This window comes from Belonocnema kinseyi, chromosome 6 (assembly GCF_010883055.1).
Source record: "Belonocnema kinseyi isolate 2016_QV_RU_SX_M_011 chromosome 6, B_treatae_v1, whole genome shotgun sequence".
Taxonomy (NCBI): Eukaryota; Metazoa; Arthropoda; class Insecta; order Hymenoptera; family Cynipidae; genus Belonocnema; species Belonocnema kinseyi.
The window spans coordinates 12120167-12133329 of NC_046662.1; the positions used below are offsets into that span (position 1 = coordinate 12120167).

The 13163-nt window shown below is 21.9% G+C and overlaps 1 protein-coding gene across 2 annotated transcripts in view; it reads left to right on the forward strand.

Annotated features, from left to right (window-relative positions):
- LOC117175127 (eEF1A lysine and N-terminal methyltransferase homolog) overlaps positions 1–13163 on the forward strand; it is a 55990-nt gene that overhangs the window by 7170 nt on the left and 35657 nt on the right. For both annotated transcript variants that reach the window (XM_033364701.1, XM_033364702.1), the window contains exons 3-4: positions 3411–3627; positions 9529–9747. In XM_033364701.1, coding sequence (XP_033220592.1) covers positions 3411–3627; positions 9529–9747 — 436 coding nt within the window. The remainder of the gene's footprint in view (positions 1–3410; positions 3628–9528; positions 9748–13163) is intronic.

Consider the following 13163-nt stretch of genomic DNA (forward strand, 5'->3'; position numbering starts at 1 on the left):
AATAGAATTTCAAAGGATTTGTAATATTTTATTGTAATTCAAAGCATTCCTAGGAATTTTTAAGAGATTTAAATAAATTGAAAGGATTTCAAAGACTATGAAGTATCTCAAGTTTTTTTTTAAATATTTCGAGCAATCTTTAATATATTTCAATAAACTGAATGTATTTCAGAGATTATTTTCTTTAATTCCATTAAATTTTCAAGAGTTTTTTTTTATTTTAAGAGATTTGAAAAAATTTCACATTATTTGAAATTTTTGGGATATCTTAAAAGATTTCAAGGCATTTTTTCGAAAATTGAGATTTTTTAAAGAGTTTTCAAAGATTTGAATCATTTTAAGGATTTAAAAAAATCATACGATTGTAAAAAATTTTGGAAAATATGGAATGATATTATAAAGCCTATAAGATTTTAGGTAATTTTAAAAGATTCCCAAGGATTTTATAAGATTTCCGAGGATTTTTAGGTGTTTGCAAAGATTTTAGAGAATTTTTTCTTTATTTTAGTAATTAAAGCGATTTTAAAGAAATTAAAATATTTAAGGATTTTTTTTAATTCCAAGGAGTTTAACATATTTCGAATTTTAAAAAATATTTCACAATATTTTAGAGAATTTAAAGAAATTTGTAGTAGCCTTAAAAGATTTCAAGAGATTTGGAAATATTGTAAAGGATTTTAAATATTTTAGAGTATTTAAAAATATCAAGGCATTTTCAATTGATGTCAGTAGTTTAATGGAATTTCAAAGAATTTCAAATATTTTAGGCTGTTTAAAAAAAATCAATGCCATTTTTAAGAAATTTACAAATTTTTAAGGAATTTCCAGAATTTTTATAAATTTAAAGGATTTTAAGAAAATCATACTTTTTAAATTAATTTTATAGAATTTTCAATTATATGGAACAATTTTATAGGCCCTATGAGGTTTTAGGATATTTCAAAAGATTCCAATAAATTTTAAATTTTATAAAATTTTCGGGGAATTTAACAAAAATTTTAAGGGACTTTTAATGATAAAAATTCTATAAGATTTTAATATATTTAAAAAATTTTATTTACAATTGAGGAATTTCGTAGAATTTCAAATATTTTTAAAGATTCCAAGGAAACATCAATTATTTTAGTAATTTTAAGGGATTTTCAAGAATTCAAACCAATTCTAGAATATTGTTTAAAATGTCAATGAATTTGTCAGAACTTTAACAAATTTTAAGATATTTCAAAATATTCCAAAGGATTAAAAATTTTTTTATGTATTTTAAAATATTTCAAGGATATTTTTTGAGATATTCCTTTTTTTATTTTAAAGGACTAGATTATTTTAAGGGATTTCAAGCTATTTGAAAATATTTTAAAGAATTTTCAATTGCTTTCAATTCTTTGAAGTTATTTTTTTTTTAAATTTAATATTTGAAGGTATTTAAAAAATTTCCAATAAATTTTCAAGAGCTTAAAATAATTAAAGAATTTCCAAGGATTTTGAGGTATTTTAATAGCTCTTAAAGTATTATTAAATACTTTGTTATTTTAGAAATAGTATAATATTTGAATGGATTTCAAAAAGTTTATTCACATTCAAAGTATTATGAATTTGAAAGACTTCAGGATATTTTTAATTATTTAAAATATATTGTGGTATTTCTTAAAGATCTGAATAATTTAAAAGAAACTAGAAAAGATTTCAAATGATATGAGATATTTTTGGCTATTTTTAAAAATTCTAAAGGAATTTTGACGAGTTTAATAAAAATTGAAAAATTCAAAAGATTGTACATAATTCGAAATATTTTCGGGTATATTAAAGATTTTAAGGCCTTCATTTTTTTTAAACTTTAAAATTGTTTGAACTACAATTTTTTTTAACTCTGCAAAATAAAAAAAATTATCTTTAAATCTCCCAACCAACTAAATTTTCCTAACAATTTAGAGAAAACTGTTTGATTCTCTGAAAACATTTCCAAATTCATAAAAAGGTTGTTCTTTACAAAAATGTAAAAAATCTAAATTTTTCTTAAAATTTTGGTCTGTTTCAAATTAACATTTTTTCTGCAATCTTTTTAAGACTTCTAAACATTTTAAATAAATGTCTTTCAAAATTTTTCGAAATTGTATCAATATTCAGTTTCTTTTTCAAAATTTTTCTGAAATACTTTGACATTTTTTAGAATATTATCCTAAAGATACTTTATCAAAACAGAAAAAAAACATTTATCTAGGAATCGAAAGCAAATTTTTTAATTCTCCTGAAAATTTTTCAAAAGTTTCAAATTAACTTTGAATTATATCAGTACTTTTCAATATTTATCAAGCATAATAGAATTTTTTAAATTTCCTAATTCTAATTTAAATTTCTTCTAGAATTCTGTTTTTCAAAACAAAGAAATCAATTGAAATTTAAGCAGGAATCTTGAAAAATTTTATTGTTCTTTTAAAAGCTTTAAAAATTCTTAAAAAGCTTATAATTTTTTGTTAAAAATCTTCAAAAATGTACATTTCTTTGAAAAATTTTCTGAATCTTCACAGGATTTCAATTATTTTCAAAACTACTGAAACTTCAACAAATCAAAAAATATATATATATAATCCGAAAAAATTGTTTTAAAATCTTTCAGATTCTTTTACGACATATTTGAAACCTTCAAAAGTTAACCTTTTAAAATAAAATCTGAATAATTTTGAATTCCCCAAAATCTTATTGCCCATGTGATAAGAAAATAAAAAAAAAAGAATACAAAATAGAAAAGGGATTAAAAATTTTTTAATAAAGGGATTTTTTTAAAGGGATTTCAAGGAATTTGAGATATTTGAGACTATTTCAAAAGTTTCGAAATTAAAATTCTAATAATTTAATTATTAATTTAAATTTAGCATATTAATAATGCACATTTGTCACTTTTGGACACTTTCTCGGTTTAAGTACGTAACTTATTTCAGTTTTTTCAAGTAATTTTTTTTAGAAGATTAGAATTTTACTCTTTAAATATGAATGATCAAGGAAAATAAAAAATTATTCAGGAAAGAGTCAGGAAATTTTGAAAATGAAGTTTTGCAGGGCTTCTTATTTTCAAAAACTACCTTGGGCACTCCTAGATACTTTCCTTTTTAATTTTGCCAAAATACTTTCACTAGAAGAAGTATACTCTACGCATGCCGAAATAGAAAAACAATTTTATTTTTTATTAAAACAAAAGCGATTATATGAATAAAATAAACATTTTATTTACTAACAATGACTTTGGGAATAGTTTTTTTTCTGCAAAAAATCAGGGATCATTTTTTACGACAAAAGAAACAGTTTTGAAGGGTTTCAATTTGGAAAAAACAAAAAAAAAATGTTTTTTGGACGCCCTAATAAATATTTTTTCTTTTATCCCACTTGCAAGAATAAACCGAATTTTTCATTTATAGAAATATTACGAATGTTGACATATCAGAAGTCGTCATTAGACAAATGCGAGAAAGCAATAAAACCAAAAGACCTGATCTTAAATACGAGCTAATGGATGTTACCCAAATGACTTTTCCCGATGAAAAATTCAGCGTCGTTTTAGATAAAGGCACCCTGGATGCTATTATGCCCGACACAAAAGAACCAACATTAGTAACTGTTAACAAATTTTTCAAGGTGAGTTGCTTCATAAAAAAAAGAAATTTCAGTTTCTTTTCAAATATTTTTACTTTCTTATAAATATTATCCTTTTATCATATAAATATTATTCAATTGAAAACGCTTTAAATTCCATAAATTTAGAGTAAAAATGTACCACTTGCAACAAAATATATCCTTTTTTTACAAATTTAGTTCAATTTTCAGCTAAAAAGATGACTTTTCATCCAAGTCTGATTTTTCAAACCAAAAGGAGGAAATTTCAACCAAAGCTTTTAATTTGAAGTATTTTAGCGGATTTTGAAAGATTCCAAAGATTTTTTTTAATGAATTTAATTAATTTGAACTAATTTTTAAGCTTTTGAAATATTAAAGGATAAAGAATTTCTGAAGCTATGGAACGATTTTACAGGTCTTCTCAGGTTTTAAAATATTTTCAAAGATATGACGTTATGTTATCAGATTTCCGAGGTTTTCAATGACTTCAATGGATTTTAAAACTCACAATGCACTTTCTTAAAAACATTTTCCATGCTTTCAGAAAATATCATTATAGAATATAACTGAATTTTATAATATTTTAGTGAATTTTAAAATTTTCAAAGTTTACTGTTTTAAGTTCATTTGATTTTTGTAGAATTTATTTTGAATTTTTATTAAATTTTGACTAGATAGTTAAACGTTTAAACAAATATATCAACTTTTAATTAAAATTATGAATCTTTAACTTACAAATTATGATTTTTTACAAAATAGTTTAACATTAAACCAAGTATTTGAATTTTCAACAAAAGAAGACAAATTTTCAACCAATACGAATAATTTTTAACCCAAAAAAAGAAGAAATTTTTAACTAAAGTGATTAATCTTCAATAAAAATGATGAATAGTCAATTTAAAAAATCGATTTTAACAATGTAGTTAAAAATTCTACTAAAAAAGATAAATTTTGAAGCAAAAATGGAATTTTTTTCATTGAACTTTTTTATTTAAATTTCCTTCAAAAATGGAAAAGTTCAATTCTCAAAAAAAAAATAATAATTTTTAACAGAAAAAGTTAATCATGAAAATGTTTAGCCAGGAAAGATTTCTCAGTCAATTAGGAAAAAAATTGTAACCAAAATGTTGAATTTTCTGCCAAAAAGGAATTTTTCCCAACACAGTTGAATTTTGAACAAAAAATGATATCTTTGTAATCAAATGGTTCAATTTTCAAGAAAATAAATAAAATTTTAGCCAAAAAGTCAATTTTTAGTTTATTTTTTTAATTTAGACCTTACTAAACAGTCGAATTTTTAACAAAAATGGTAAACTTTTTAACGAAATTGTTGTATTCACATAAAAATCATTAAATTTTCAACCAAACTGAGTTTTTTAACAAAAAGATGAATTTTTAACTAAACTGATGAATCTTCAACAAAGAAAAGAAAGTTTACCAGAAAGTTTTTTTTTTATCAAGAAGATTAATTATGTACAAAAAATGCATTACTGTCCAAATAAATAATTTTTGTAACCAAGTAAAAGAATCTTCAACTAAAAAATATGAATTTACAACCAAAAATGGAATAGAGGATATTTCTACGAAAAAAATTAATTAGAAATTTAAAAAAAACATTTGAATTCGGCTAAAAAAGACGAATTTTCCACCAAATAGTTGAATCCTTTACCAAAAAATATTTATTTTTTAATTTTTATGCATTTAAAATTTTTAAATTTTTTAAGTTAAAATTTTTAATTTCAAGTATGAATTTTCTCTCAAAATAGTTGAATGTTCCATCCAAATAGTTGAATTTTCAACCAAAAAATCATTTTCAACAAAACATTTGAAGTTTGAACCAAAAATGATAACTTTTTAATGAAATTGTTGATTTCACAAAAACAATTAATTTTTCGTTCAAAAAATTGCATTTTAAGCAAAAGAAAAAAAAAATTCAACCCAACTAAATTGTTGAATTTTCAAGAAAAAATATAGTATTCAACAAAATAGTTAAATTTCTAACCAAATAGATAAATTTTAAGACATTTGGAATTCTCTTGAATTTTTATAAATACATTGGAAGGTTTTCAATTCACTTGAATTTCTCTAAATTAATTCTAATTAATTCAATCGATTATTTTGAATTTTTTTAAATTTGTAATGTAATTTATTTTAAGGATCAATTGATAAAATAATGAATGGATTCGAAATATTTTAACCTATTTCTTTTTAATACCTTGCCAGTTTCCAAAAATTTTAAACTTTTTTTTTAATAATTGTAAAGGAATTTAAATAATTTGAATTATTTTAAAAGATTGAAAAGAAATTTTTAATTGGTTTCAGTAATTTGATGGGATTTAAAAGAATTTGAAACATTTGAGGAAATTTTAAAAGATTCCCAGAAATTGTTTATTTATTTCAGTATTTTGAAGGCTTTCAAAGACTTAAATATTGTAAGTTATTTTTAAAGATTCCAATATAATTTAATTTTTTTTTTTAATTAACTTAATTCCCATTTAAGAGATTTAAACAATTTGAAGCGATTTCCTGGGGTTTTAATCATTTTTAGGGCTTTTAAGATTTTAATGGTTTCGAATAATTTTTGACAAGACATCAGGGATTTTGTAGGGTATCTTAAATTTGAAGAGATTTTTAAATATTTTCTACAATTCATTTGTAATTCGCCATTAATTATTATTAATTTATCCTAAATCCTTGTAAATTTTTTTGAATGCTTCCAAATTTCCTCAATTCTACCCAATTTAATTAAACTTTCCATGTTTTTGAACTTTTTTTTTTAATTCACTCCATTGCTTTTTAAATTCAGGTTGATTTTTTATAAATTTTTTCTAATTCTTCTCATTTCTTTTAATTTTCTCTAAAGTCACTCAATATTTATTGTAATTAATCAAATTTTTTTCGATTTTTAACATTGTTCCAATTATTTTGAATTCTTTTGAATTTATCTTGAATTATTTTGTAATCATCATTCACTTCTTATGTTAGAAATTAGTAGGGTTTTAAAGATTTGAATAGATTTGAAATATTTCTTGGAGTTCACCCTGAATTCTTTGGAATTCTCTAGATTCTTCTAAATTTACTTGAATCTCTCTAAATTCACTAAATTCTACTTAAACTAGTAAAATTTTTTAAAGTTTTTATTCAAGAATTCTTAGGCATTTAATTAAATTCCCCGGAATTTCCCTGAATTTTTTAACATTATTTCAAAGTTAATGAATTTAATGAAGTTTTTTCAAATTGTTTTAAATTCATTTTGAATTTTTATCAAATTTTGACTAAATAGTTCAATTTTTAACCAAAGCTATCAATTTTCAATTAAAATTAATCTTCAACTTAAAAATGATGATTTTTAACAAAATAGTTCAACATGAAACCAAGTATTTGAATTTTCAATAAAAGAAAGTAAATTTTCATCCAAAACGGTTAATTTTTAATAACAAAAAAAGAAGAAATTTTCAATGAAACCCGATCAATTTTAATCAGCCTGTTGCATTTTTAACCAAAAAATCATGAAATTTCGAATAAATAGTTAAATTTTTTATCAAAGATATTAATTTTCAAATAAAATTATGAATCTTCAATTTAAAAATTATGATTTTTAACAAAATAGTTCAACATCAAACCATGTTTTTGAATTATCAACAAAAGAAGGTAAATTTTCAACCAAAATGATTAATTTTTAACCATTTAGTTAAACCCTGATAAAAAGAGAAATTTTGAAACAAAAATGGAATTTCCTTAAAAAATGTAATAGTTAAATTTTCAGCAACAACAAAAATAAATAATTTTTAACAGAAAAATGTAATCGTGGAAATTTTTAACCAAGAAAGATTTCTCAGTCAATATGGAGAAAAATTTAAACCAAATTTTTTAATTTTCTGCCGAAAAGGAATTTTTAACAAAACAGTAGAATTTTGAACAACAAAAAAATTAACTTTTCAATAAAATTGTTGAATTTTCATGAAAAATTTTTAACGAAATTGTTGCATTCACATAAAAATAATTAAACTTTCAACTAAATAGAATTTTTAAACCAAAAGATGAATTTTCAACTAAACTGATGAATCTTCAACAAAAAATGAATTTTCAAGAATAATGTTTAATCAAAAAGTTGGGGTTTTAACCACAAGACCTTTCCTTTATCAAGAAGTTTAATTTTATACAAAAAAGGTGCACTATTATCCAAATAAATCATTTGTTAATCAAGTAAAAGAATTTTTAATTAAAAAAGATAAATTTCCAACAAAAAATGGAATAGTGGATATTTCTACGAAAACAATTTTAGCAGAAATAAAAAAAAGCCGTTGAATTCGGCTAAAAAGACGAATTTCCCACCAAATAGTTGAAACCTACATCAAAATAGATTCATTTTTAAACCAACAGTTGCAGTTTTAACAACAAAAAAAATGAATTTTCTGCTAAAAAAGTAGAATTTTCTACCAAGAGAGGTTTTTCAGTCACCAAGAAAAAAAAACTTCTACCAAATTGTTGAATTTTCTATCAAAATAGTCTAATATTCCATGAAAATAGTTTAATTTTCAACGAAAAAGTCATTTTCAATAAAACATTTGAAGTTTTAACAAAAATGATAAGTTTTCCAAACTCTATTAATAAGTCGACCAAACTCTATTAATTTTAATGAAACCGTTGCATTTTTAACAAAAAAAAAATAAAGTACGACTAAAGGAGATGAGTTTCCAAACCAAAAAGACGAATTTTTAACTGAAAAAGATCAACTTTCCACCAAAAATTAAAATAGCTAAATATTTGGTTAAAAAATAATTTTTAACCGAAAAAAATAAACAAGAATTCCAATCAAAATTCCCTCTTGAATTTTTATCAATTCATTGGAAGTTTTTTTAATTGACTTCGTTTTCTATAAATTTACTCTTTTTTACTTAATTCACTGGATTTAAAAAAAATGCAGTTTCAAATTAATTGATACTGAGAATCAATTGATAAAATTATTAAAAAATTTGAAATATTTTAACGTATTTTTTTTAATTCTTTGGCAGTTTCAAGAGCTTTCAATTTTTTTAGAGAATTTTAAAGGATTTTTAATAATTTGGATTATTTTAAAATTTTGAAAAAATTTTTTTTTATTGATTTCAGTAATTTAATGGGATTTAAAAGGATTTAAAATACTTGAGGGTATTATAAAAGATTCTTAGGTGTTTTCAAGGGCCTTAAAACATTTCAAAGGATTCGAAATATTTTAAAAAGTTTTAATAGAATTCCAACATTTTTTTTATTTATTTCAGTACTTTAAAGGCTTTCAAATACTGAAATATTTTAGGGTATTTTATAACATTTTAAGGTATTTTTCAAGAGATTTAGATAATTTCAAGCAATTTCCGGGGATTTTAATAATTTTAAGAGATTTTTACATTTTTTTATTTATTCTAAATGCTTGTAAATTCTTTTAAATTCTTCCAAAATTTCCTGAATTATACCCAATTTAATTCATCTTTCCATGCTTTTGATTTGAATTGTTTTATAGTCATTAGACACTTCTAATCTTAGAAATTAGTTTCAAAGATTTGAAGAGATTTGACATTTTTTGGATTTTATCCTAAATTTTTTTAATTTCTTTGGAATTCTCTTTAATTTTTTTAATTTACTCAATTCAAATTTTCTAAAATTTATTTGATTTTTTAAAAATTCGTCTTGAATTTTAATCAAATCCATCAAATTATTCTCTTTTATCATAAATTCCTCTAAATTAATTCCAGTTTTATGAAAAGCAATCGAATTTTTTTGGGTTTTTAAACATTTTTTTCCAAATAATTTGAATTATTTCGAATCGAACTTGAAATGTTCTTAAATCTTCTGAATTTCTTAAATTGCAACTTTTTGATTTTCTCCCAGATATATTTATGGGATTTTTTTGAATAATTGCTACCAGTTTTTTTTTAATTTCAGGAAATTCAGAGGGTATTACGCAATGGTGGAAGATTTATTTGTATATCTCTTTTACAAGAACACATTTTGAAAAAACTGGTGGCAGATTTTCCACCAGCAGGTTTTATGTTCCGAGTTGCAAGATGTGTCGAGGCAGAAATGAAAGCGAGAGAAGAAGAAGGCTGTTCGGTTCCAGTATTCATAATTATTGCTACAAAATTTAGCAAACTCCCTCAACCGGTACGTGAGTCGATTTTTATTTGTTTATAATAACAGACCTCGGACTTAACACATTTTTTGACACTTTTTTTTAGCTAAAACATTATATAAAACTGTTTAAAATATTTTTAAAAAATGGTTTATTCATATAATTATTGTGAAAATGACACAGTGGATTTTTCTGATAGTGTTTTTCTGGTTTTTTTTTTTTTTATCAAATCATTTCCATTAATTATGCGGATTTTTTTTCGCTCTGGTTTGAAAATCAGGTTATAAAGGTGAACTCAGAGAACACCCGAACACCCCGAATAAAAGAGTTAGAAGCTTTTTAATAATTTTGTCAGGGTGTGAAAAAAGTACTTAAAATTTATGAAAATTTTTTTAATGATTCAGGGTGGCCGCTGGACCGAAAAACTGGAAAATAACACTGAATTTTTATTTTTTACCAGGAATTTAAAAAAATTGTAGAAGAAAAATATGTCCGCGTTCGATTTCAACAGTTTTTAAATAATTAGTGGAATTTGTTATGTTTTTCAATTATGCTATTATTTAGCTTAGAATGCGTCATTCAAAAATTTTGGACTCAAAAAATGTTCTATTTAAAATTTTTATTTCTAAGCTTACATTTTTAATTTAAAGAATTTTTAAATGCTTTCTTAAAGACTTGAACAAATAAAAAATAAAAGCCTTTGATGTTGAAAATTTGGCATAAAAAACATTTTTATTTTATAAATAAATAAATTTTTTTAATTAATCTGTACTTTAAGCAATAAAAAGTAAACAAAACGATTTGACAAAATTGAAGAATTTTCAGATTTTAACGTTAAAACTTAAACTTCATAATAATAAATTCTTAATTAAAGGATTTTATTAAATTTAAAATATTGTTTCAGTCTAAAATATTCAATTTTCAACCCATTCAATTTGAAATTTTTAATTTAAAAAAAAATTAATTATTGAATATTTAGCAACATTTGAATTTTTATTCAAGACAAGTGAATTGAAACTAAATATTTAAAAATAAAGAATCTTTAATGAATTGTTTGACATAGAAAGCCTGAAATCGTTAAAATTTCGAAGAGCCTTGAAACTTTGAACGTTACAATTTTAATTCTTGTATTTCAAAAATGCTTAATTTGTAAGTGAAAATTTTTAATTTTGATGTATAATTTACAAATGAAAATTTTTACAGAAAATTTGAGTAATTTTAAGAGAAATTTAGAAGTTTTATAAAGATTAAAAACTATTATGCAAAGTTTAGAAAGTTTTCTTAAAATCTTCTAGATTTTTTTTTTTAATTTGGCTGAAATCTTTGAAAAACTTTTAAAATATTTTCTTAAAATAATTTTTCAAAATGAAAAGTTTTTTTTTTAATTTTGCAGGATTTTCTGAAAATTGTAGAAACAATTCAATTCATTTTGACAGATATTTAGAAGCTCTGAAACAATTTCCAAAATAATTGTAAATTTAAAACAAATTGAAAACAACATCTAGATTTCTCAAGATTTTGAAATAAAACTTTGAAGCCTTCCGAGGATGTTTAAACTATTTAAAAAGAAAATAATTGAATTTCTAATTTAAGAAGTGTTCAGTTGAAAATTTTTCAATTCTTCAAAATTTAATGTTTTTAGCTTTAGTGTTCCATTTTTTAAATTTCATTGACCGTGAAAAATGTTTGCTAACCGGGAAATGACCAGGATACAAAAATAATTCAAGCTTGTAAAGATTTTATAAAGAATTTTGTAAAGTTTCACGAAAATGAAAGACATTTTTTCAGGTTCCTAAGACAAAAAATAATATTTTATTTCGAAAAATTAATTTGAAGAGATTGTTTAAAAAGGTTTAAAAGATTTCAAAAATAGTCAAATAATCGGAAAGATCTCAAGGCAATTTTTTTAATTTTGCAGAATAAATAAAAAAATGCAGGAAAAATTTGAATAATTTTTAGAAATTAGAAGGTTTAGAAGGTCTGACAAGATTTAAAAAAATGTATTCTAATATTTGTGTCAACATTTTTAATAATATTTTATTTTGAGAAATGAAATTTGAGGGAAAATTGAAAAAGAATCACAAAACATTTTGAATTATTTCTTTAAAATTTTTAAAAAGGGTGAAAGATTTTAAAGCAAAATTTTGCATTTTTTCCATATTACATAATTTGAGAAAAAAGTTGAGTAAGTTTAAGAGATATTCAAAAGTTTTGAAACGATCCAAAAATAATTAAAGCTTGCAAAGATTTCAAAAATAGTCAAAGAAGAATCGGAAAGATTTTAATACAATTTTTTTTATTTTGCAAAATAAATAAAAAAATGCAAGAAAAATTAGATTAATTTTTAGAAATTTGAAATAATATTTTATTTTCAGAAATGAACTTTTAGAGAAAATTGAAAAAGGATCACAAAACATTTTGAATTATTTCTTAAAAATTTTTAAAAAGGGTGAAAGATTTTAAAGCAAAATTTTGCATTTTTTCCATATTACATAATTTCAGAAAAAATTTGAGTAAGTTTAAGAGATATTCAAAAGTTTTGAAACGATTCAAAAATGATTAAAGCTTGTAAAGATTTCAAAAATGTTCAAAGAAGAATCGAAAAGATTTTAGTGCAATTTTTTTAATTTTGCAAAATAAATAAAAAAATGCAAGAAAAATTAGAATAATTTTTAGAAATTTGAAATAATATTTTATTTTGAAAAATGAACTTTTAGGGTAAATTGAAAAAGGTTTTGAAACAAAACAAACGATTTCCTAAAATTTTTAAAAATAGTTTAGAAGATTTTAAAGCAAAATGTTTCAATTTGGTAAGATAAAAATGAACAAAAATTGGATAAAGTCGAGAAATATTCAGTAGAATTTAAAATATTTTCGAAAGTTTTCAAGAGAATAAACAATTTTTCCTAAAATTGCTGGCGAAATTCAGAAGATTGTGAAGTAATTTTGTTTAATTTGAAATTTTGTTGTAACAAAAAAATTAGTTTTTTATCACTATATTTAAAAGGGCTTGAATATCCGAGAGTAAAACAAAATAACGAAAAAATGGATAACAAAATCATAAATTAACAAGAAAAAAATTGCCGAATTATAAAATGAATTGAATTGTTAAATTCCCATAAATATTTTTATTGCTGAATTTTAAGTTTGACAAAATTTAAAATTTGCCGAAAATAAAAAATAAATTATTAATTAATAATTCATTCAATTGTTTGTCTTATTTATAATTCTATTAATAGCTCATAAATTAATAATCAATTAACTATCTTCAGCAGTTCGAAATTTCAAGAATTAAAATAATTGTGGGATTTTAATGATTCGTGTATTTTACAAGTCGGTCTTGAAGTCGGGGAGTGTTATTTTAGTTTAATTTTAATTTTTAGTTCATTTATTTTTAAATACAAATTTTAATAATTTATCAATAAAATTTTATAAAATATTTCCAACT